General features: G+C 43.7%; 1 protein-coding gene across 2 annotated transcripts in view; it reads right to left on the reverse strand.

Moving 5' to 3' along the window:
* LOC112236020 (transducin-like enhancer protein 4) overlaps positions 1–26,022 on the reverse strand; it is an 86,049-nt gene that overhangs the window by 25,148 nt on the left and 34,879 nt on the right. Inside the window, exons 5-10 of one of the 2 annotated variants that reach the window (XM_042306406.1) lie at positions 10,977–11,039; positions 8,136–8,210; positions 7,189–7,363; positions 6,626–6,642; positions 4,674–4,811; positions 2,371–2,424 (exon numbers count right to left, since the gene is read on the reverse strand). In XM_042306406.1, coding sequence (XP_042162340.1) covers positions 2,371–2,424; positions 4,674–4,811; positions 6,626–6,642; positions 7,189–7,363; positions 8,136–8,210; positions 10,977–11,039 — 522 coding nt within the window. Of the gene's footprint in view, positions 1–2,370; positions 2,425–4,673; positions 4,812–6,625; positions 6,643–7,188; positions 7,367–8,135; positions 8,211–10,976; positions 11,040–26,022 lie in introns of both variants that reach the window. The other variant, XM_042306363.1, reaches the window with a different exon arrangement.

The following is a 26,022-nucleotide window of genomic DNA, read 5'->3' on the forward strand; positions in this document are numbered from 1 at the left end:
AGGTATTATTGTGAAATATTGGAGTATGGGCATGCCATTTTGATATCAAGTTACATTGTTTTAAAATGTCGTGCAAAATAGAGATTGTGTGAGCAATAGTAGGACCAAAGCGTAGTTTACATTGTTTAAACAGACGGATTTTGATGGGGATTTTTGTTTTATGTTATTTGATTTCTGCGGAGCCACAGAAATTGTAGGAGAAGGGTTAAGAGGTATATCAGTGAAGACCACCTCTTCCAAGGCAATAGGAGACACCATTTTTCTCTATATACTCAGTCAGGGAACGTAAGAATAATGTCTAAACTAATTTAGGATGGGGCAAAATGCTAGTGCCTGTAAATACAATTTCAACTTTGCTACAGATAGTCCTCCTACTTCTTTCCCTCTTAATTTAATCTGGGATCACTTACATTGCCTTATTCATTTTTTAAATCCCACTATGGATTTTATCCCAAAAGCCAGAAGGGGAGACATGGGAAGAATTGAATTACAAAAATCCAGCCATGGCCATTTTTCATTTTGACAATACATATTCTGCTGGTTAAAGCAACATGGATGTTAGTCCATCTACTGAGGTCAGATTGAATTGATTTGAACATTCTGTTTAAGTTTCTAGCAATGGTTTTATATAAGGAAGAAAATCTATTATACCCAAACATTTAAAATGGGAAATTATTGGGATTCCAAAAGCAAAACCAGTCCTCCGTCTGGGTCTTGAGAGGAAGTAAGGCAGATTTGGGTCGATTCATTTAATAACTTGAGATGAAGCTGAATTTATCGATGATCTTCAATGCATTTGGGAGTGATTGAGATACAATGTCTAGATATTGTAAAACATTGTCCACGTATAATGAGATGAAGTGATCAGGGAAATTGGTAAACAAATAACAAAGGAGAAATCAGATCACCTTGTCTGTTGCTTATTGTGATTTTGAATGATCAGAGCAGATATTGCCTATAATATCTAAAGCAGAGGGATTGACATATTTAGTGTTTTAATCATATTAATGAAATTGGAGGCCAATTCCCATTTGTTCGAAGACAGACCAGAGATATGACCATTCTAGTCTATCAAAAAGCTTTTTCTGCAACAGGAGATAAAACAGCCCAAGGTTCTGATGAAGCATTTAAGATATGTAATAGTCGACGGAGGTTATCTGAGAATAAACGTTTTTTAACAAACCCACTTTGGGTAAGGAAGTCTCAAGACGGGACAACATTTTGGAAAACGGTTTGATATCTGTGTTTATCAAGATAGGGAGCGATAGTGAGAACACGGGGTAGCATCCTTACCTTAAAAAAAAAAGAAGCTAAAATAGTGGTGTATTCACATCTCCCAAATGAACCTTTATGTGTTAATCATTTCAAGCAATAGTGGACCAAATTGATTCCCACATTTTAAATAGACCTTAAGGGGGAATCCCATACAGGCGATTTTCCTTTATTCATTCTACCCAATGTCCTTTTGAGTTCTTTGAGAGAGATTTGGGTCCCAGCGAGGCGGCTTCCTCTGTTGAGAGAAGAGGAGTTCTTAATTATTTTAGAAAGGCCTTAGTCTGATATTGTGTGGATTCTTATACAATTCTTTATAGAAGCGGGATAATCTTTGATTAATTTGGCTTCTGATAGTAATTCAATAGTTGCTATTTCAGCTAATTGATCATTCCTGCATAGCTTGTTGGTAAATGACGGTGAAGATTACAATGGAAGTAATGGTTGAGTCGAACTCGATGGATAGCAAATTCTGCTCTCGGCCTTATCAATCAATTAAGTTCTGTCTTGACTTTGGAAAGAGCTGCAACTCCCATACGGACTCGGGAGAGGCGAAGGTTGAAAGCCGTTTGTCCTCACAATCCATCCAAGCAGCACTGCTTCTTGACACAATGCCCGCTTAACCCGGAAGCCAGTGACACCAATGAGTCAGAGGAAACACCGTACACCTGGAGACCATGTCAGCGTGCATGCCCCTGACCCGCCACAGGAGTCGCTAGAGCACGATGGGACAAGGACATCCCTGCTGGCCAAACCCTCCCCTATCCCGGACGACGCTGGGCCAATTGTGCTCCGCCCCATGGGTCTCCCGGTCGCGGCCGGCTGTGACAGAGCCTGGACTCGAACCAGGATAGTGGCACAGCTAGCACTGCGATGCAGTGCCTTAGACCACCACGCCACTCGGGAGGCCTGATGCACTTGTATCTTAAACATTTGAATCGTTTTCCTATAGCAGTTACATGGGGTCAGATGACGTTGCATGTAGTAGGTGCTGATCTAAGGCCAGTTTAGCCTTTTCCCTCTAACGGGTTTGTTTAGAATTGGGAGAGGGTAAGCTCATCCAAGATCTGTGTCTACGTGTGACTTGGTTATTCTTACTTCATTAGAGACATCAACCACCAGGTTATCCTCACTCTTGTCCCCATCACTGTCCTAAGAGACACAGAGGAGAGAATGTCAGGTGCACACTCTCTCTCACGTAAACAACATTGCCCACCCTTCACACCTTCCCTCTGTCAGCCGTACACACAGACTAACACACACACTACACACATACACAGATACGCCCACCCCTCCCCCCCTTTCTCTGTCTGTTTGGCCATATTACTACTTTATTCCTCTCTCTCCCTTCCTCTCTTCTTCTCCCCCTCTCTCTCTGGGAATAGTGGTGACAGCGATGGCACTTAATCACCATGGCAACAGTGCGTTGATGTGATCGTGGCCTGATATTCCTATTGACATCACAGTGGAGTGGCATCACCCCCTAATTATATTGAGCCAGATCAGGGCCATGTTGGAGAGGAGACTATTCCTAAACATAGACAGACCAGAGCTAGGACAAAAAAACATATTGTACGAAGACAGACCAGAGCTGGGAGAAAAACATCCTGGATGTAGACAGACTGGAGCTAGGAGAAAAACATCCTGGACATAGACAGACCGGAGCTAGGAAAAAAACATCCTAGACATAGACAGACCGGAGCTAGGAAAAAAACATCCTGGATGTAGACAGACTGGAGCTAGAAGAAAAACATCCTGGATGTAGACAGACTGGAGCTAGGAGAAAAACATCCTGGATGTAGACAGACCGGAGCTAGGAGAAAAAACATCCTGGATGTAGACAGACCGGAGCTAGGAGAAAAAACATCCTGGATGTAGACAGACTGGAGCTAGGAGAAAAAAACATCCTGGATGTAGACAGACTGGAGCTAGGAGAAAAACATCCTGGATGTAGACAGACTGGAGCTAGGAGAAAAACATCCTGGATGTAGACAGACCGGAGCTAGGAGAAAAACATCCTGGATGTAGACAGACTGGAGCTATAAGAAAAACATCCTGGATGTAGACAGACTGGAGCTAGGAGAAAAAACATCCTGGATGTAGACAGACCGGAGCTAAGAAAAAAACATCCTGGATGTAGACAGACTGGAGCTAGGAGAAAAAACATCCTGGATGTAGACAGACTGGAGCTAGGAGAAAAAACATCCTGGATGTAGACAGACTGGAGCTAGGAGAAAAACATCCTGGATGTAGACAGACTGGAGCTAGGAGAAAAACATCCTGGATGTAGACAGACCGGAGCTAGGAGAAAAAACATCCTGGATGTAGACAGACTGGAGCTAGAAGAAAAACATCCTGGATGTAGACAGACTGGAGCTAGGAGAAAAACATCCTGGATGTAGACAGACCGGAGCTAGGAGAAAAACATCCTGGATGTAGACAGACTGGAGCTAGGAGAAAAAACATCCTGGATGTAGACAGACTGGAGCTAGGAGAAAAACATCCTGGATGTAGACAGACCGGAGCTAGGAGAAAAAACATCCTGGATGTAGACAGACTGGAGCTAGAAGAAAAACATCCTGGATGTAGACAGACTGGAGCTAGGAGAAAAAACATCCTGGATGTAGACAGACCGGAGCTAAGAAAAAAACATCCTGAAAGTAGACAGACTGGAGCTAGGAGAAAAACATCCTGGATGTAGACAGACCGGAGCTAGGAGAAAAACATCCTGGATGTAGACAGACTGGAGCTAGGAGAAAAATATCCTGGATGTAGACAGACTGGAGCTAGGAGAAAAACATCCTGGATGTAGACAGACTGGAGCTAGGAGAAAAACATCCTGGATGTAGACAGACTGGAGCTAGGAGAAAAACATCCTGGACATAGACAGACCGGAGCTAGGAGAAAAACATCCTGGATGTAGACAGACTGGAGCTAGGAGAAAAACATCCTGGATGTAGACAGACTGGAGCTAGGAGAAAAACATCCTGAACATAGACAGACTGGAGCTAGGAGAAAAACATCCTGGATGTAGACAGACCGGAGCTGGGAGAAAAACAACCATTACATCATGTAGTACAGAGAGGCGGATGATCAACAGAGCTCCCTGTCCAGCCTGTTTTAAAAACACAACATCTCCCTTCACGAGAGGCTACACTGATGTGATATTTAAGGCAGTTCTCATAGAGGAGCTATGTCAATCAGAATACTCACTCCACAGAGAAAGAGATCATGTTCACTAGGGTAATCTATTTTGGCCATTGCATGTCTTACCCTTCCAAGCTAAACACATATTTGACTAGCAGAATGACTGTGACCTCTGGTTGACCTGTGATGTCAGAGACTTGGGGCTGATCCAGCGTTAATACTGCAGTGCAGGTTTAATTGAATGGCATACGTACGTAGTGAGGTGGGAGGGGCTCCTTGTCATCACAGCGCCTCCTCTTAGCGTCGCCCCCTCCCTGGGAGGAGGAGTACCCCCCCGACGGGCCCTGGCGCTCCTCCACTTGCTGGCTGTCTGTCGACGACACAGACTTACTCTGCACACACACACACACATATCAAATAAAAAGAGCTGACACACAACAGGTAAGTCATACAGAAAATGCAATCAAACAACACATTAAAAGTGTATTAACTTTCTCCCTGACACGGAAAAGCTCATATGACTCTCAAATATGACTCTGATCATTTTACAAGAAGCCAATTTTCTGGCTATTTATACTAGAAAGAGCATGGTGTGATCACCATAACAGAGGAATAAAACATCAAAGTGGAGTATTATTTCTGGGGTCTATGTGGGCTAACTCTATTCTCTTTCATCGGTTGACTCCTATGGAACGTTCTGTTCTTTTGAACTGTGGAGGACACAGACAGGAAGCTGGTTGGACGGACGAGACCAGAACACAAAGAACCACAGTTTTCTGCTCCATCTGTCCCTCCCTCTCTTCTCTCTCGCTCTTTCCCTTGCTTTTTCTTTCTTCCTCTCCATTAAAAAATAATAATCACATAAGCACAACTTAACAAATAGCAATTGATATGCATCTCTCCTTCCTCCCTCCCTCCCTCCCTTCCGCCATCCATATTTGGGGGGGGGTTATAAGCTGACATTGAATTGTTTTAAGATGGTCATATGTATCATTTAGCTATTTGATTTTAGTTACAGTCTTGTCTCATCGCTGCAACTCCCATATGAACTCGGGAGAAGCGAAGGTCGAGAGCTGTGCGTCCTCCAAAACACAACCCAGCCAAGCAGCACTGTTTCTTGACACAATGCCCACTTAACACGAAAACCAGCTGCACCAATGTGTCGGGAGGAAACACCGTACACCTGGCGACCGTGTCAGCGTGCATTGTGCCCGGCCTGCCACAGGGGTCGGTAGAGCACGATGGGACAAGAACATCCCTGCTGGCCAAACCCTCCCCTAAATTCGGGCGATGCTGGGACAATTGTGCGCCGCCCCATGGGTCTCCCGGTTACGGCCGGCTGTGATAGAGCCTGGACTCAAACCAGGATCTCTAGTGGCACAGCTAGCACTGCGACCAAACTTTAACTTCCTGACTGATGCCTTGAGATGTTGCTATAATATATCCAAATACTTTTCCTCCCTCATGATGCCATCTATTTTGTGAAGTCACTCTGGAGGCCCCTTGGTAATTTATATTTATAAATGATATATTCATATATATAGTTTTCATTTTTTATATCTGTGTTCATATTGTCCATGAGTTTCTAATATATAAACCATATGGTTCAAGAGAAAAATTGGCTAATTAATGAATAAAGCATCTAATCAACAATGGCATTATTTTCAATTAACATTACAACTCGTCCAACTACTGTCTTTTTTCATAACTGCCACCAGTTTGATGCCAAAACATCGACAACAAAGACATATTAACATAGTGAAATAAATAAGTGTGTATAAAATATTCAAGCTGAAACCCTCATATTAAACACTAATGGTATTCACTAAGTTGATGGTTTACATTTAGGATCATGTTTAACAGCTTTGTCATTAGTTATTTAATTATTTCATATAGGCCAGAGAGAGGGCCAGAGATAATTACAGACACCTGTGATAATTTGAAGTACTCAAAATGGCCGCTATATGTCTTGTGATACTATACATAAAATACTTGAAAGATACCAAACCCTCTCTTTGCAACCCTACCATTGGGCCTGAGTTAAGGAACAACAGAACTGTTCTACTGTTGTACTAGCTATGCTAACCTAGGTGCTGGTCCTATTAATGGAAACTCTCCAACAAAACAGACCCTTTTAGAGGTCCTCTTTAAAGAGGGTCTCACAGTCACACACACGCGAACGGACACACACGTTGGGGTTACTTACCCTGCTTGGCGCAGCCTCTGTGAAGGGAACAGAAAGAGGGAAGGAGCAGTAGAGGGGGTGAGGGGTAGAGGGGGAAGGGGTAGAGGGGATTGACGTCAGCATAGATAATAATAACAACAGCCCCACAGCATGCCAAGGTCAACCTGAAAAAGGCCTGTCCCAGTGCAATAAAAACACAAGCTTTGTATTGTACATGTTTCCAATCTGCAGTGCTGCCCTCTCCATCTCGGTCTCCACTCCTCAGAGACACAAAGCTTTCTGTCTTCCCGTTCATTCATTCAGCACTCATCTGTCTGCTCAGTTTCTCTCTCATTCTTTTTCTGCACCTGGGTCCTACAAGTTTAACATCTAGTCACCCTCCATCAATACAGCCTCGCAGGCAACATAATGCCATTTGTTAGTTGTTCAATGTTTAATGAGCGCTGTTCCTCAAAATATTCCGCCACCCTTTGAGTTCAACAAAAGTTCAACCAAGTGGTTATTTTGTATCAAAAGCTGACACATTTCAGTTCAACAGTTCTTCACCAGTGTCCTTCACGTGGAGGTCAGTCAGTGAGTAGTACCTCTTAGGTGCTCAGGGTCCAGGTGGTTGCGTTCATCCTTGGAGGCCAGGTGGGCTGAGACCCCCATGGCTCCAGTAAGGGCAAGCAGACCTGAACCTCCCCCCAGAGAGAGGCCTGATGGGTGGGGAGTCAGGGGAATACCTGGGGTGTGGTGAGACAGATGCTGGAGCTGCTGCTGCTGTACACCAGGGAGACAGGGCAGGGGGAGAAGGAGGACAGGGGGAGAGAGAGAGAGAGAGAGAGAGAGAGAGAGAGAGAGAGAGAGAGAGAGAGAGAGAGAGAGAGAGAGAGAGGAGAGGGGACAGGGAGAGCGAGAGAGGGGACAGGGAGAGCGAGAGAGGACAGGGAGAGCGAGAGAGGACAGGGAGAGAGAGAGAGAGAGAGAGAGAGAGGGGACAGGGAGAGCGAGAGGGGACAGGGAGAGCGAGAGAGAGAGAGAGAGAGGACACAGGGAGGGAGAGAGAACACAGGGAGAAAGAGAGGGAGGACAGGAGGAGGGAGATAGATCGGGAGAAGGAGGAATAGAGAAAAGATAGCGCAACAGGAAGAGAGAGAAAGAGAAAGAGTGGGGCAGAAGGAGAGAACAAAACAGAGGGGGGAAAAATATATGGGATGTGGAGGGAGAGGAGAGGAGGGGGGGTACAGACAGATAAAGAGAGGCTATTTTCCTTGGGTCTTATTACAGCTTATTTTTTGTGTGTGTGTGTGTGTGTGTGTGTGTGTGTGTGTGTGTGTGTGTGTGTGTGTGTGTGTGTGTGTGTGTTACAGTGAGAGCTTGTCGGAGCTCTGATCACATTACTCTCTACTTACACCCCTGCACTTTAAACACTGCATAGGTAGAGGTGTGCATGCCCCTGTAGACTGTGTCTTTGTGTGTGTGTGTGTTGATGTTGATAGTGTCACTGTTGGGGGTGTGAGGGTTGTCATGGTGACCAGAGGTGACTCACCCCAATGATGGCGTTGAGTTCGGCCATAGTGACCTGTTTGGCCCTCTCCACTGCCTGGACCACCTGCTGTTGATGCTACACACACACACACATGTTATTTATCCCGCTGTGTGCTTCTCATAACACATAGACATACACTATATACAGTGCCTTGAAAAAGTATTCATCCCCTTGGCATTTTTCCTATTTTGTTGCATTACAACCTGTAAGCAAAATATATTTGGATTTGGATTTCATGTAATGGACATACACAAAATAGTCCAAATTGGTGAAGTGAAAAAAATTAATTGTTTCAAAATATTCAATACATTTTACTTTACCTAAGAGTGGCCAGAAAAAAAGCCATTGCAGAAAGAAATAAGCAAACATGTTTGGTGTTCACCAAAAGGCATGTGGGAGACTCCCCAAACATATGGAAGAAGGTACTCTGGTTAGATGAGACTCAAATTGAGCTCTTTGGCCATCAAGGAAAACGCTATGTCTGGCACAAATCCAACATCTCTCATCACCCCGAGGACACCATCCCCACAGTGAAGCATGGTGGTGGCAGCATCATGCTGTGGGGATGTTTTTCCATCAGCAGGGACTGGGAAACTGGTCAGAAATTAAGGAATGATGGATGGCGCTAAATACAGAGACATTCTTGAGGGAAACCTGTTGTTCCAGTCTTCCAGAGATTTGAGACTGGGATGGAGGTTCACCTTCCAGCAGGACAATGACCCTAAGAATACTGCTAAAGCAACACTCGAGTGGTTTAAGAGGAAACATTTAAATGTCTTGGAATGGCCTAGTCAAAGCAGAGACCTCAACCCAATTGAGAATCTGTGGTATGACTTAAAGATTGCTGTACACCAGTAGAACCCATCCAACTTGAAGAAGCTTGAGCAGTTTTACCTTGAAGAATGGGCAAAAATCCCAGTGGCTAGATGTGTCCAAGCATATAGAGACTTACCCCAAGAGGCTTGCAGCTTTAATTGCTGCAAGAGGTTGCTCTACAAAGTATTGACTTTGGGGGAGTGAATACTTATGCATGCTCAAGTTCATTTTTTTTTGTCTTACTTCTTGTTTGTTTCACAATAAAACATAATTTGTATCTTCAAAGTGGTGGTAGGCATGTTGTGTAAATCCAGGTTGTAAAAGGCAACAAAATAGGAAAAATGCCAAGGTGGGTTAATACTTTCGCAAGCCACTGTATAAACAATAGTATGTGGACACAACTTCAAATTAGTGGATTTGGATATTTCAGCAACACCCGTGGCTGACAGGTGTATAAAATCGAACACACAGCCATGCAATCTCCAGAGACAAACATTGGTGGTAGTAGAATGGCCTTATTGAAGAGCTCAGTGACATAAAACGTGGCACCATCATAGGATGCCACCTTTCCAACAAGTCAGTTTGTCATATTTCTGCCCTACTAGAGCTGCCCCGGTCAACTGTAAGTGCGGTTATTGTGAAGTGGAAACTTCTAGGAGCAACAACGGCTCAGCCGCGAAGTGGTAGGCCTCACAAGCTCACAGAACGGGACCACCGAGTGCTGAACCGTCTAGCGCATAAAAATCATCTGTCCTGAAGCAACGTCAGCACAAGAACTGTTAGTCGGGAGCTTCATGAAATGTGTTTCCATGGCCGAGCAGCCGCACACAAGCCTAAGATCACCATGCACAATGCCAAGCGTCGGCTGGAGTGGTGTAAAGCTCACCGCCATTGGACTCTGGAGCAGTGGAAACGCGTTCTCTGGAGTGATGAATCACCCTTCACCATCTGGCAGTCCGACAGACAAATCTGGGTTTGGCTATTGCCAGGAGAACGCTACCTGCCCAAATGCATAGTGCCAACTGTAAAGTTTGGTGGAGGAGGAATAATGATCTGGGGCTGTTTTTCATGTTTTGGCTAGGCCCCTTAGTTCCAGTGAGGGGAAATCTTAATGGTACAGCATACAATGACATTCTAGACGATTCTGTGCTTCCAACTTTGTGGCAACAGTTTGGGGAAGGCCCTCTCCTGTTTCAGCATGACAATGCCCCTGTGCACAAAGCGAGATCCATACAGAAATGGTTTGTCGAGATTGGTGTGGAAGGACTTGACTGGCCCGCACAGAGCCCTGACCTCAACCCCATCGACCACCTTTGGGCTGAATTGGAACACCGACAGTGAACCAGGCCTAAATGCCCAACATCAGTGCCTGACCTCACTAATGCTCTTGTGGCTGAATGGAAGCAAGTCCCTGCAGCAATGTTCCAACATCTAGTGGAAAGCCTTCCCAGAGGAGTGGAGGCTGTTATAGCAGCAAAGGGGGAACCAACTCAATATTAATACCCATGATTTTGGAATGAGATGTTCGACGAGGAGGTGTCCACATACTTATATTGTACCTGACATATGTTTTGTAATCTCATTCACAAACACACCGTTTGTCACATACTGTTCACATAATACAAATATCACAACAAACACTCGCTGAAGAAAACATACTGTATGCACATGCAGTACTAATGTATGCACTGATTGAGCTACCAGACACCCACATGGAAAAAAAGTCACATACCCACACAAACGTACGCAGCAGGACTACACACTCAAACGACCCAAACCTACACCTATTTACTCATTCAAATGTACACACACACACACACACTGCGTAAACACACACACACAAGTGAGCATACACACACAGAGGCAGTATTGATCAATGTAAAACAGTTGCCAGCTCTGTGACCTTCCCTTCAGTGGACACACACTTGTCACCGGACACACACAAAAAAACGAACAATGTATTATAAAGCCAGTGCAGCCAGGTGTGTGTGTGTGTGTGTGTGTGTGTGTGTCAGTGATACTTACCTCCTGAGATAGGAAGGGGATGATCTGAGCACAGATGGCACTGAGACGCTTCACAATCTCCGCCTGCAACACACACACACACACTTCAGTCTCATCTTATGTTTCATACAAGGTAATATAGCACAACATTATTCATGCCCCTTGGGCCATCAGGGTAATTTTCTTCGGGGAAGCAGCAGGAGCAACAAACACATACATCAATGAAAGTACAGACACTTTGTCCATACCATTTCATACAGTTATCAAAGTTAGATCATTTCATTGAGGCAAATCCGGTTAGTAAACGTGATGGAGGTAGTTCGGTGACAACTGAGCTCCTCAAGCTCATACCTTGGCTTTAGATCAACGGACTAACAGTCATGTGGCATGCAGGTGACCTGGTTTCAAACCCAGCCTACCACAAGTGAATGAGAGAGAGAAATAATAGAGAAAGATTATGAGACCGGAAGAGAGAAAGTGGAAGATAGAAGCTTTGAAAGGCCAGCTATGTTATTAGACTCCAGTTTCTCATGCAGGTCTCTCCCTCTCCTCACTGCATTCAATGCCATTCTTTCATCCATTTTCTCTAACTCGCAGAGGCCCATTGAAAATTCTCTCTCTAGACGTGAGGAGTCGAGGACATTGAATTGTTGTCTATTCTACATACACAGACACATACACACGCACGCACGCACGCATGCACGCGCACACACACACACACACACACACACACACACACACACACACACACACACACACACACACACACACACACACACACACACACACACACAGAAAAGCACTAATGTGGCAACACACACGACATATGGTACAAAGGAAAATGTACAAATGAGCATGCACACACACGTCTATGCACACACACACTACATGCCTCACCTATTTCTGCCCTGAGACTCATTATGTTCTCTTCTTCACTCAGGCGTTCTCACCCTCTTTAACAGCCTTCCCACTGAGCCATTATTACCCTATTCATCCTTTTCCTTCCTTCATCTCTCTCTATCCTCCCTCCCCTGCCTGCATCCCTGCCTGCCTCCCTCCGTGATGGTTGTCTATTTGTGTGTCCTCCATCCCTCCAATCTAACACATGTTTCTGACACACAAAGGGAGACAAACGAGATTAGAGGACACAGGAAGTCCTGACACCCCCTCTACACTGACTGACAGGAGCTTATTTATACACACACACTGCCAGCCTGTCCCATCTCAATACAGGCCAAATTATACAACACAGCTCTCTGATAGATACATCGCTCTGTTCAAAGGGTAGAGAAGACCTAGCTAATTATATAGTGTGTGTGTGTGTGTGTGTGTGTGTGTAGACTGGCTTGTGTGTGCGCGGTGAAAGGGAGAGAGAGGACGTGAAATAGTCAGAAGAGAGAAAGGGAAGAGGGAACAGGGACTCTCCTATTGGCCTTGAGACAGAGGGGGTTTATTTTCACTGGACTGTGTCTACAATAAACTGTATTGATGCTGTACAACAGTAATACATGTAGCTAGACACAGACAGAGATGCATACAAAGCTCTCCCTCGTTTTCCATTTGTCAAATCTGACCATAACTCTATCCTCCTGATTCCTGTTTACACGCAAAAACTCAAACAGGAAGTACCAGTGATGCACTCAATACGGAAGTGGTATGAAGCGGATGCTAAACTACAGTACTGTTTCGCTAGCACAGACTGGAATATGTTCCGGAACTCATCCGATGGCATTAAGGAGTTAACCACATCAGTCACCGGCTTCATTAATAAGTGCATTGACTGCATCATGCGTCATGTGACCGTACGTACATATCCCAACCAGAAACCATGGGTTACAGGCTAAAGAATAGAGCTGTTACTTTCAAAGAGCTGGACACTAACACGGGTGGTAATAAGAAATCCTGCCAAGCTCTATGTCGAACCATCGAACAGGCAAACTGTCAATACAGGACTAAGATCGGATCCTACTACATCGGCTCTGACACTCGTCGGATGTGGCAGGGCTTGCAAACTATCACGGACTACAGAGGGAAACCCAGCCACGAGCTGCCCAGTGACGCAAGCCTACCAGAAGAGCTAAATGCCTTCAATGCCCGCTTCGAGGCAAGCAACACTGAACCATGCGTGAGAGCACCAGCTGTTCCGGACGACTGTGTGATCACTCTCTCCGTGGCCGATGTGAGTAAGACCTTTAAACAGGTTAACAAGGACGCAGGGTGAGACTGATTACCAGGGCACGTACTCAGAGTATGCGCTGACCAGCAGCCAAGTGCCTTCACTGACATTTTCAACCTCTCCCTGAACCAGTCTGTAATACCTACATGTAATACCTACATGTTTCAAGCAGACCACCATAGTCCCTGTGCCCAAGAACGCCAAGGTAACCTGGCAGTGTGGTGCCAGGAAAACAACCACTCCCTCAACGTCAGCAAGACAAAGAAGCTGATCGTGGACTCCATAGTGGAAAAAGTACCCAATTATCATACTTGAGTAAAAGTACTTTCATTGAAAATTACTCAAGTAAATGTCACCCAGTAAAATACTACTTGAGTAGAAATCTAAAAGTATTGGTTTTAAATATACACAACATGACAAAAGGTATGTGGACACCTGCTCGTCAAACATCTCATTCCAAGATCATGGGCATTAATATGAGAGTTCCCCCTCTGTTGCTATAACAGCCCCCACTCTTCTGGGAAGGCTTCTACCCCCAAGCCATACGGCTGCTAAATAGTTAGTTAAATAGTTAATCAATATCTACCCAGAATATCTGCATTGACCCTTTTGCACAAACTTATTTTTTTTTACTAATCACATACGCTGCTGCTACTGTTTATTATATGTTACTCAATTCGTAGTTATGTGTACAAACTGTATCTACCTCAATTACCTTGTACCCCTACACATCGACTCAGTACTTGTGCCCCTTGTACATAGCCAAGTTATCATTACTCATTGTGTATTTATTAAGACTTTTATTATTACTTGTTTTACTTTTCTATTATTTCTCTATTTTCTTTCTATCTACATTGTTGGGAAGGGCCTGTATGTAAGCATTTCACTGTTAGTCCACACCTGTTGTTTACAAACATGTGAAGAATAAAATGCTATTTTATTTTATTTAGACAGAGAAACTAATAATTTAGTTGTTGACGAGCCAACAACACAACCATGACTGCAACTGATCCCGGATCTGTCAGACAAAAGTCTTGGCAGCCTGCTACAAACAGAGATCAGCACGGCTTCCTCTCCTTCATCCCTTTCACTCTCCCTCTCTTTCTCCAGCGTAGGCCAGTTGTCAGCAATAACATGGACTTTCTCTGCCAAAAGAGTGCATAACATGCTGACCACACCGCTCGCATTACGCATTACACATACATGTTGTTATTCAATAATTTCATCCAAACTATGTGTCAACAAGAATCTTATTTTGTTTCTTCACTCCGTGTCGACAATAAAGGGTCCAGGCCAATTAGCAAGGGTGTTATTGTAGCCCTAGAATTAGCTGGTATATGGGTCTAGCTCAAGGATAGCTCAAGGCTAGCTGGTGCTTGCTTCTGGACAGAGGCCTTAGCTAACAGTAGCCACTCTTTTGCAGCTAGCTAGCTGCGATGATCCGGTGTAACGATCCAGAGCGGCAGGAATCCAGTGATGTGGTAGAGAGAAGCAGTCCGATATGCTCTGGGTTGACATCGCGCTGTGCTGACTGGCAGGTATTGTCCAAGCTAAGGCTGGCTGGTGACCGAGAAAAAGGCAAGACAGCTAGCTGTGACTAACAAAGACTAGTAGCTAGTTAGCTGACGAGCTCCTGATGGAAGTTCCAGTTATAAGGAATAGAAATAGCAGATCCGTACCACATTGGGTGAGGCGGGTTGCAGGAAAGTATATTTAGTTCGTAGATAGAAAGTGAGATTAAGATATATACAAAAAAGACCAGCTATTTACACGGGATAAGACCAAGACAAACACACATGTTGTAACAGCATTCTTCCTCCTCTTCTGAGGAGGAGTAGCGAGAAGGATTGGAGGACCAATGCGCAGCATGGTAAGTGTCCATAACGTTTATTTAAAGACATAAACTGAACACTACAAAACAATAAACGTGAAACGAACGAAACCGAAATAGTACCGTGAGGCAACAAACACACACACGGAAAACAAACACCCACAACTCAAAAGTGAAACCCAGGCTACCTAAGTATGATTCTCAATCAGAGACAACTAACGACACCTGCCTCTGATTGAGAACCATACTAGGCTGAACTCAAAACCCCAACATAGAAAAACACACATAGACTGCCCACCCCAACTCACGCCCTGACCATACTAAATAAAGACAAAACAAAGGAAATAAAGGTCAGAACGTGACAGTACCCTCCCAAAGGTGCGGACTCTGGCCGCAAAACCTGAACCTATAGAGGAGGGTCTGGGTCCTCCTCCGTGGCCTCTTAAACACGGCGACCCTCACCGCCGACCTTGGACTGGAGACCCTAGAAATGGGTCCCGAATGGATGGGAGACTCCGGCAGCGTCGGACAGGCGGGAGGCTCCGGCCTGATTTGAAAGATGAACTGAGGTCCACACTCTTAGTCCAGTTGGTGGTGGTAATGCACCTTAAAGTTGGTTGCCAACCACCATATAAAGTCCACAGAAGAGAGATTACTAGAAACTGACAAAATATCCCCTTCATCTGTGGATTAATTGTTGGAGTAGAGAACACACGACTTTGTGTGACTCAAAATGGGTCAAAATTCTACAAACATCTCAGAAAAAAGTACCTTGTGCGTTTCAGATAAAATAACAACCCAATGTTTATATCCCAGGAGAAATTAGCTAGCAACGGCAAGCTAGCTGAATGTCCATGAATGTTTAAAGTGTTTCGACCTGTCCCTAAATTAATATAGTTGGTTCAGAGTTCGTTTTGATATTTCAACCTGCGTTGCCTGATCGCGTCTGGTGTGGATGGACAAAATCAACATGCGCGCAACGGCGGACGCACACGCCCAGTCTAGTCAGCATGTAAGGGAGTTTTGGCAGGGCTGTGAATAGAGGGATGGATGAATGGGTGGATGGATACAAAGGAAGAAGAGAGAGCTGGTCAATAAACACCTGAGGATAAATAATCTGCCAACAGAACACTGCTGTCTCTTTGTCTGGCAGAGGGGGGGTGAGATGAGGAGGAGAGAAATGTGGAGGCGAGGAGAGATAATGTCAGTCTATGTTAAGCTGCATTTTAAACAGAGCAGCAAATCACCCTAAATTCTTACAAAATGAGGGAGGAAGAGAAGATGGATGGATGAGAGGGATGACAAGGACCCAGTCCTCTGGAGGCTGTGGAGCACACCAGTCAATCACAGCCTGAGGGAGCCACAAACGCGAACGCATGCACACACACACACACACACACGCACGCAGGTACGCATGCGCGCACACATATACACTCAGCGTGCTCGCCAATCATCAGATATGTTTCAGAGTCACAATTAACACAGTGAGCTGAAACACAAGAGTCATTACTGAGACTCTGAAACTAACGCAAGTGGATCCTCAGTATGACATAGACAAGATGCAGTAAGCTTTTCTGGAGTATTTACTTTATAACACAATGCAAATGCTTTGCTAATAAAGCTTTGTGAAATGTAATGTGATTTGAGTGTGTGTGTGTGGGGGGAGGGGGGCTCATTTGGGCAATGCCAGCTGAGTCTTTCCCTGAGCCCCAGTGTGGCTGTGCTGGTCAGCTTTAGAGAGAAGAGGTGGGTGAGAGTGTGTGTGGGTGTGTTCTTGTGCATGTGTGTGAGTATTTCATTTTATGTGTTTGTGCATGCCTTCCTGACTGCAATGGATCTCAGTGCATCTCAGTGTATGCTTGCGTGCCTACATGTGTGTTTAGCAGGAGTCCCCCCAGCCCCCTCAGCCCTGTAACACCAGAGAGAGAGAGAAATCATATCTACTGGGTGAAATACAAGTGTGCCATCACAGCAGAAAGATTTGTGACCTGTTGCCACAAGAAAAGGGCAACCAGTGAAGAACAAACACCATTGTAAATACAACCCATATTTATGTTTAGTAATCGTCCCTTTTGTACTTGAACTATTTGCACATTGTTACAACACTGTATTTAGACATAATGACATTTGAAATGTCTTTATTATTTTGGAACTTCTGTGAGTGTAATGTTTACTGTTTAATGATCTACTTCACTTGCTTGGCAATGTTAACATATGTTTCCCATGACAATAAAGCCCTTGAATTGAATTGAGATCCCGGTCAGCCAGCCTAAGTCTAGCCTTATCTCCCTCCCCCTGCTGCCAAACACCATGCCCAGACAGGACAGGACATGGGTCTGCGCCATCGTGAGCAAATTGATTTTGTCCCGACACAAAAGCGATCCCAACACGCAAGTTGAAATATCAAATCAAACTCTGAACCAATTCTATTAATTTGGGGACAGGTCGAAAATAAATTAAACATTTATGGCAATTTAGCTAGCTAGCTTGCAGTTGCTAGCTAATTTGTCCTATTTAGCTAGCTTGCTGTTGCTAGCTAATTTGTCCTGGGATATACATGTTGAGTTGTTATTTTACCTGAAATGCACAAGGTCCTCTTCTCCGACAATTAATCCACACATTAAACGGTCAACCAAAACGTTTTCTTTTTCTTCTTTGGACTTTATATAGCGATTGGCATCAACTTTCATAATAAGGTGTATTACCACTACCGACCGACCGCAGTTCATCTTTCAATCACCCAATCTGCTTCTATAAACCATGGGAGGCAGGACTTGTGACGCTGACCACGCATTCAGCGTCACAAATAGAACTGACTTCTGTTTTAGCGCTTGGCAACGCAGACACTCATTGTCGCGTGAGCAGTCTGGGTGCAATGATTGAATAACATGTATGTGTACATTTATTTTGCAACGCACGCGCGGCGAGCGGTGTAGTCAGCATGTAATGGAACTGCTCTCCTCTCTCTGCAAACACTTTAAGACAAATATTAGTGACCAATGATGCACTAATGAGCCACTGGTTGTGGTCACAGCCACAGATCAATAAAATAACTGATCTCTTTCTCCCTCACCTATTCTTTCTCTCACTCTTTCTCTCTGTGCACTTAGACTCTCTGTCTATCTTTCTCTTTCCTCTGTGCAGTTGGTCTCTTTCTCTCCTCATCCTGTTCACAACCCCCCCTTCCTCTCTCTCTCCCTCCCACTTTCCCTCCCCTCTGGGCAGCCCCTCTTCCTGGCGCTGAGCCAGCAGCCCCCCTTCCATCCTCTCTGATTGATGGACCCTCTATTCGGGAAGAGGAGGAAGAGAAACACACAGAGGGAAAGAGGAAAGGAGAGCAGTAAAGCAAACATACTATTTTACTATTTTCTACATTGTAGAATAACAGTGAAGACATCAAAACTATGAAATAACACATATGGAATCATGTAGTAACCAAAAAAGTGTTGAACAATCAGAAAATATTTTATATGAGATTTTTAAAAGTAGCCGCCCTTTGCCTTGATGACAGCTTTGCACACTCTTGGCATTCTGTCAGCCAGCTTCATGAGGTAGTCACCTGGAATGCATTTCAATTAACAGGTGTGCCTTGTTAAAATATAATTTGTGGGATTTCTTTCCTTCTTAATGCGTTTGAGCCAGTCAGTTGTGTTGTGACAAGGTAGGGGGATATACAGAAGATAGTCCTATTTGGTAAAAGACCAAGTCCGTATTATGGCAATAATAGCTCAAATAGTGTAAGAAAATAGAAATGACAATCCATCATTACTTTAATACATGAAGGTCAGTCAATCAGGAATATTTCAAGAACTTTCAAAGTTTCTTCAAGTGCAGTTGCAAAAACCATCAAGCGCTATGATGAAACTGGCTCTCATGAAGACTGCCACAGGAAAGGAAGAACCAGAGTTACCTCTGCTGCAGAGGATAAGTTCATTAGAGTTAACTGCACCTCAGATTGCAGCCCAAATAAATGCTTCACAGAGTTCAAGTAACAGACATCTCAACATCAACTGTTCAGAGGAGACTGTGTGAATCAGGCCTTCATCATCAAATTGCTGCAAAGAAACCACTACTAAAGGACACCAATAATTAGAAGAGACTTGCTTGGGCCAAGAAACACGAGCAATGGACATTAGACCGGTGGAAATCTGTCCTTTGGTCTGATCAGTCCAAATTTGGGATCTTTTGTTCCAACTGCCGTGTCTTTGTGAGAAGCAGAGTAGGTGAACGGATTATCTCTGCATGTGTGGTTCCCACAATGTAGAATGGAGGAGGAGGTGTGATGGTGTGGGGGAGGCTATGATAGGTACACCATCAGGGATTTATTTAGAATTCAAGGCACACTTAAGCAGCATGGCTACCACAGCATTCTGCAGCAATACGCCATCCCATCTGGTTTGCGTTTAGTGAGACTATAATTTGTTTTTCAACAGGACAATGACCCAACACACCTCCAGGCTGTGTAAGGGCTATTTGACCAAGAAGGAGAGTCATGGTGTTGCATCATTTGACCTGGCCTCCACAATCACCTGATCTGGTTTGGGATGAGTTGGAACGCAGAGTGAAGAAAAAGCAGCCAAGAAGTGCTCAGCATATGCGGTAACTCCTTGAAGACTGTTGGAAAATGCATTCCTCATGAAGCTGGTTGAGATAATGCCAAGAGTGTGCAAAGCTGTCATCAAGGCAAAGGGTGGCTACTTTGAAGAATCTGAAATATTTCATATATTTTTATTTGTTCAACACTTTTTTGGTTACTACATAATTCCATTTGTGTTATTTCATAGTTTTGATGTCTTCACTATTATTCTACAATGCAGGAAAACCCTTGAATGAGTAGGTGTGTCCAAACTGTTGATTGGTGCTATATGTAAGCAGACTCACAGAGTGAGAACCAACAAACAGTTATCTTTGTGGGGACCAAAACATTTATTTCCATTCAAAATCCTATTTTCCCTAAACCTAACTTTAACCCTAAAACTAAACCTAACCCTAATTGTAACCCCAAACCTAAAATAGCTAAATGTCTCCACTTTGTTTTAATATCCTTATGGGTACATCTGGTCCCCACAAGGATAGTTAAACACAACACACACACACACACACACACACACACACACACACACACACACACACACACACACACACACACACACACACACACACACACACACACACACACACACACACACACACACACACACACACACACACACACACACACACACACACACACACACACACACACACACACACACACACACACACACACACACGCACACACAGGCTCTTAAGCAGACAGAGAGGCCTTTATAGGGCATCTGTAAAAATGCAGTCCTGCAGACAAATTTCTGCCTGGGTCCCAGAGTTTTTAACAATATCTCTCCTAGGCTCCCCAGCAATATACAGTAATGTGCTTACCCATTACTCTGACATTCATATTCACACACTGCCAACTTACCAGCTTGGCCTGACAGACTGCTTCAGCTTTAAACTCCTGTCCACCACAAAGCAATTATACAGTACACCGCTAGCCCCGTACACTGTCCACACACACACACACACACACACACACACACACACACACACACACATAGAAAAGATACATACACACAATGTGGAAGCACACACACATATACACTGTGGTAGTACACACACAACAAAGGAGTGTACCATACCGTACAAACGCAGTAACATACTGGCACACACACGCAGGCAAACACAGACATTTGTTTATGCTTTCAGTCTCACACGCATATATAAACAGGCTTGCATGTGCACACACCTGTAGACACACACACACACAGATGCATTCACACACGTACACATACACACAGATGCATTCACACACGTACACATAAACACAGATGGGCTCACACACAAACACCCAGCAGGGCGTGTGCAGCTACTCAGATGCCTTTTGATCGAGTGACAAACCCATTATGCTAAAAGACTAGCTCCCTGGGAATCTCCCTCCCTCCCTAAATGAGGTCTGTTACACACACACCTCTGGATTCAGGTCATAACGCCAGCCAAGCACAACCAGAGGAGGATGTGAATTAATATGAACTACATATAAACATGCACTGGGCTGTCTGCGCACATAGCTAGCGGTAATTAGGCATGAGCGAACAAACACACATTCATATTATGCAGATGCTAGAGCACACACACTCACACACTTTTTATAAAACCCTCTCACTTTCTCGGTCTCTAACTCTCTCACACACACACACACACACACACACACACACACACACACACACACACACACACACACACACACACACACACACACACACACACACACACACACACACACACACACACACACACACACACACACACACACACACAGATGGAACAGGAAGGCACGCCAGCTGCTTCATCTGTCCTTAGGAGTCTACTGGGGATAGAGCAGAGCAACTCTGAAAACATCACCCACACCCCCAGCCTTCCATAGGCAGTAATCACTACCTACAGTGCCTTCAGAAAGTATTCATACCTCCTGACTTATTACACATGTTGATGTGTTATAGCCTGAATTCAAAATAGATTTTTTTGTCTCTCACCAGTCTACACACAATAACAAAGTTTTTTTTTAAATGTCTGCAAATGTATTGAAAATGAAATACTGAAATCTCATTTACATAAGTATTCACACCCCTGAGTCAACAATACATGTTAGAATCACTGTTGGCAGTGATTACAGCTGTGAGTCTTTCTGGGATGTCTCTAAGAGATTTGCACACCTGGATTGGGCAATATTTGCACATTATTCTTTTTTTAATTCTTCAAGCTCTGTTAAGTTGGTTGTTGATTATTGCTAGACAACGTGCAATGTTGTCCTGGTAAGCAACTCCTTACCTGCTAGAAGGTGTCTCCCAGTGTCTGTTGGAACACAGATTGAGTCAGGTTTTCCTCTAGGATTTGACCTGTGCTTAGCTCTATTCCATTTTGATTTAAAATAACTAGTCCTTGCTGATGGCTACCATACCCATAACATGACGCAGCCACCTCCATGCTTGAAAAGATGAAAAGTGGTACTCAGTGAGGTGTCGTGTTGGATTTGCCCCAAACATAATGCTTTGTATTCAGGACATAAAGTTAACTTCTTTGTCACATTTTTTGCAGTTTTACTTTAGTGCCTGATTGCAAACAAGATGAATGTTTTAAAATATTTGTGACTCGTTTCAGGAAACGACGCATATGTTGCACATCACTACTTCACAGGAAAGGCATTTGAACATAAACCTTTATTTTAGTATCAAAATGCATTTTTGGGCAGAAATGCCTTCTGGAACATGTGAACTTTAATTTGCCTTAATTACTAACTTGTATGTTATCTGTAAGTACGAATAAAATCGTTAAAATTATGAGCCTAGTTGGTTTAGTCACGGAAAAAGACAGGAACCTTCCAGTTAGCCATGATTGGCTGAGATAATGGCTGGGTTGGACATGAGCCAATTGTAAACTGGGGATTATTAGGTGAGTGTGATGGTTTTGAGGGCCAGATAGGGAATTTAACCAGGACACCGGGGTTAACACCCCTACTCTTACGGCATGTGCCCTTTAATGACCTCAGAGAGTCAGGACACCCGTTTAACGTCCCATCCAAAAGACAGCACCCTACACAGGGCAGTGTCCCCAATCACTGCCCTGGGGCAATGCAATATTTTTTAGACCAGAGGATAGAGTGCCTCCTACTGGCCCTCCAACACCACTTCAGACAGCACCTAGTCTCCCATCCAGGGACTGACCAGGACCAACCCTGCTTAGCTTCAGAAGCAAGCCAGCAGTGGTATGCAGGGTGGTATGCTGCTGGCTGAAGCAGATATTGTAGTCTTCTGATGACAGTGATTGGGAAGAATTGTGGATCAACAGTGTTGTTGTGACGGAAGAAGTTGACCGAGCTTTGAAATCAGTTGAATGCCTGGTGGAAGCAGATTATGATAGCTAAGGAGATGGAAAAAATGATGGCGTTTGATTGAAAATATGCGAAGGGAGTTGAAAAGAGAACATAGAGAAGGCTGTTGTATAAAACACCTGTCTCCAGATTACATCTTCAAACTAAGGGCAACCATGGCATCCGTGACAAAGAGGGAGAAGCATTCATCCATGTCTAGCTAGCTACATTTTCGGATATTATACGTTTCTAATTTTGTCAAAGTCGTTTTCATTGCAAGTTAAAGCGTACTATTAGCTTGTCAGCTAACATTAGCTGGCTGGCTTGCTAGATAACGTTACGTGTATGATCTGCGTAGTAATATTATTCATATCTCAGAAAGCCATTTGCATTGAACTCGGGCCACTTTCTAGAGCCCTGACTTTCAGACATGAAGATCACTGACGACGTCATGATTTGACCTCATATTTTTCAAAGTTCCCAGTTGAAAAGCACTGTTAGGTTCATTGTTTAGCTAGCTAGCTACAAATCTAAACAAAAGACTACACTTTGCCAGATGATTACATGACTGACCCATCAGGTTAGCCAGGTGTGTCTGGGGTGATTATGGTCATCCATTGTATTTCATGAACATGTGTTCATGTCTGGACAATAGTGACCCATCCACTTAGCTAGATGTGGCTGTGGGGTGGTTATAGCATTTATTTCACATGACCCATCAGGTGTGTCTGGGTAAGAATCATCTAATAATTTATACAATTTAATTTATACAATGTGCAAGTAACCATTTCACTGTACCGTTTAAACCTTGTATCCTGCGCATGTGACAAATAAACTTTGATTTGATAAATTGTGTGTTTACCAGAAACGGTCATGTGAAGAACAACATGACCTGCACCAAAGTCAGATTAGGATATAGGCCAAGGACTAGATAAAGTGTATTTCTGCTACTACTTTCACCACTTTTAGTCTTGAAATCTTTGGTTGTTTACTACACTACCTTACCCCACTCTGTTTAGCACATGGCCCCACATGAATCCTTAAAGATGGGTGGGGCTAAGGCTTAAGAGGGTGTGAACGATGCTGAATGGGTGTAAACAAAGAAGAGCTCTCCAGTAGGTGCACCAAATATTTCAAGGGCCATTTTCTCAGAAGTGGGGTTACAAGTTTATCAACTTTCAAAGCAGAATTACTTTCCCATTGTTCCCATATACAATTTTCTAGCTCTGAGTCTATACTTGTATCCAATGTCAGTCATTTTCTAAATTCTGTACAAGCTTCCATTGTGGAGTTACTACAATGTTGTTGATCCTTCCTCAGTTTTCTCCTATCACAGAAATTAAACTCTGTAATTGTTTTAGTTACCATTGGCCTCATGGTGAAATCCCTGAGCTGTTTCCTTCTGCTCCGGCAAATGAGTTAGGAAGTATGCCTGTATATTTCTAGTGACTGGGTGTATTGATACAGCATCTAAAGTGTTGTTAATAACTTCACCATGCTCAAAGGGATATTCAATGTCTGCTTTTTTTGTACCCATCTACCAATAGGTGCTGTTCTTTGTGAGGCATTGGAAAACCTCCCTGGTCATGGGGATGGATCTGTGTTCGAAATTCACTGATAACCAGATAATTGCATTTGTTGGGCAGTGGCAGTCGGTGCCGTTTAAGATGAGGGAGGATGAATATTTTTTTTATGAGCATGGCCTTACTTCTATTACAGCATATGGGATGACTGTCATTCACATTCCATTCACCCAGTTCAATGTAACATTGATAGGTTAGGCTACTTACATGATACATTTTCCCTGTAACCATCATGAGGTTGCTACAACCTAGCCTATGAATGAAAGTTTACAACACAGGTCGAGATCATTTTTAGTAAACAAGGTGACAGACAGTAAAACTATCAATATTGCTTTGCACACTCTTGCCGGCATCTAGCTCACAGGAGGTTGATGGCACCTTAATTGGGGAGAACGGGTTTGTGGTAATGGCTGGGAACAGAACAAGTGGAATGGTGTCAAATACATCAAATGGTTTCCATGTGTTTGATGCCATTCCATTTGCGCCGTTTCGTTATCATGAGCAGTTCTCCCCTCAGAAGCCTCCTGTGATTTAGCTGATCTAGGGTGTAATCATTAGTCTAACAGTTGCAAATGAGAGCATCTATTGGACAAATTCAGGTATGTTTATCCCCGTTTCGTTGAGTTTAAGAATGAATACACCCCTGCTCACACGCAAACACAGTTCACTTTCATAGCAGTCACATAGAAACAGTATGATCACTTTGCTCGTTGTACTGTATATACATATATAATTCCTTCTCGTAATTATCTATGGGTTCTCCTCCTCTCACCTTTTCTTTTTGCATTTCAGTGCACAACACATCAGCTGTCTGTGACCAGGCAAAAAAAAAAAAAAAAACTTTCCAAGCCAAACCTTCATATCATGACTGCTATCCGCTACACACAGCCTACACCATTGTCACGTCATAGTCAACTAGAACTACTAGAACTGACGTGTTAGTAAACAATCATGCAGTACAGTGTACAGTCAGAAAGCAGTTTAGCAGTTACACCAGCATGCCCCGGTGGCAATACATTAATAAAACTAAAAGCTTACCTTGACTTGGTAGCGTTCCAATGTTGGATAGTCATAGCCAGCTAGCTAACACAGCAGCCCTCTCGGTTTGAGCTGGGTGTTTGAGTAGGCTAAACTAGTTGGCTGCATAAGCAGTTCAGCAGTTACACTGGAGGGCCCCAGTGGCAATAAATTCATAAAAACAAAAGCTTACCTTGACTTGAAGAGTTCCAGTGTTAGATAGCTATAGCCAGCTAGCTAACATATCATCCCTCTCTGTTTGAGCCAGGTGTTTGAGTAGGCTAAACTAGCTAGCTGAATTCACTAGCTAAGTGAAAGATACAAAAAATACAAGAACCAAATATAGCTAGCTCTCTCTCTAGCGCTTCTCCTTAATTTTGGAAGAAATTAATTTGTTTAAAACTGTTCAACTATTTTCTCTCTCTTTGAGTCAACTACTCACCACATTGTATGCACTGCAGTGCTAGCTGTACCTTATGCTTTCAGTACTAGGTTCATTTTCTGATCCTTTGATTGGGTGGACATGTCAGTTCATGCTGCAAGAACTTTGATAGGTT

This window comes from Oncorhynchus tshawytscha, linkage group LG01, assembly GCF_018296145.1.
Source record: "Oncorhynchus tshawytscha isolate Ot180627B linkage group LG01, Otsh_v2.0, whole genome shotgun sequence".
NCBI lineage: Eukaryota > Metazoa > Chordata > Actinopteri > Salmoniformes > Salmonidae > Oncorhynchus > Oncorhynchus tshawytscha.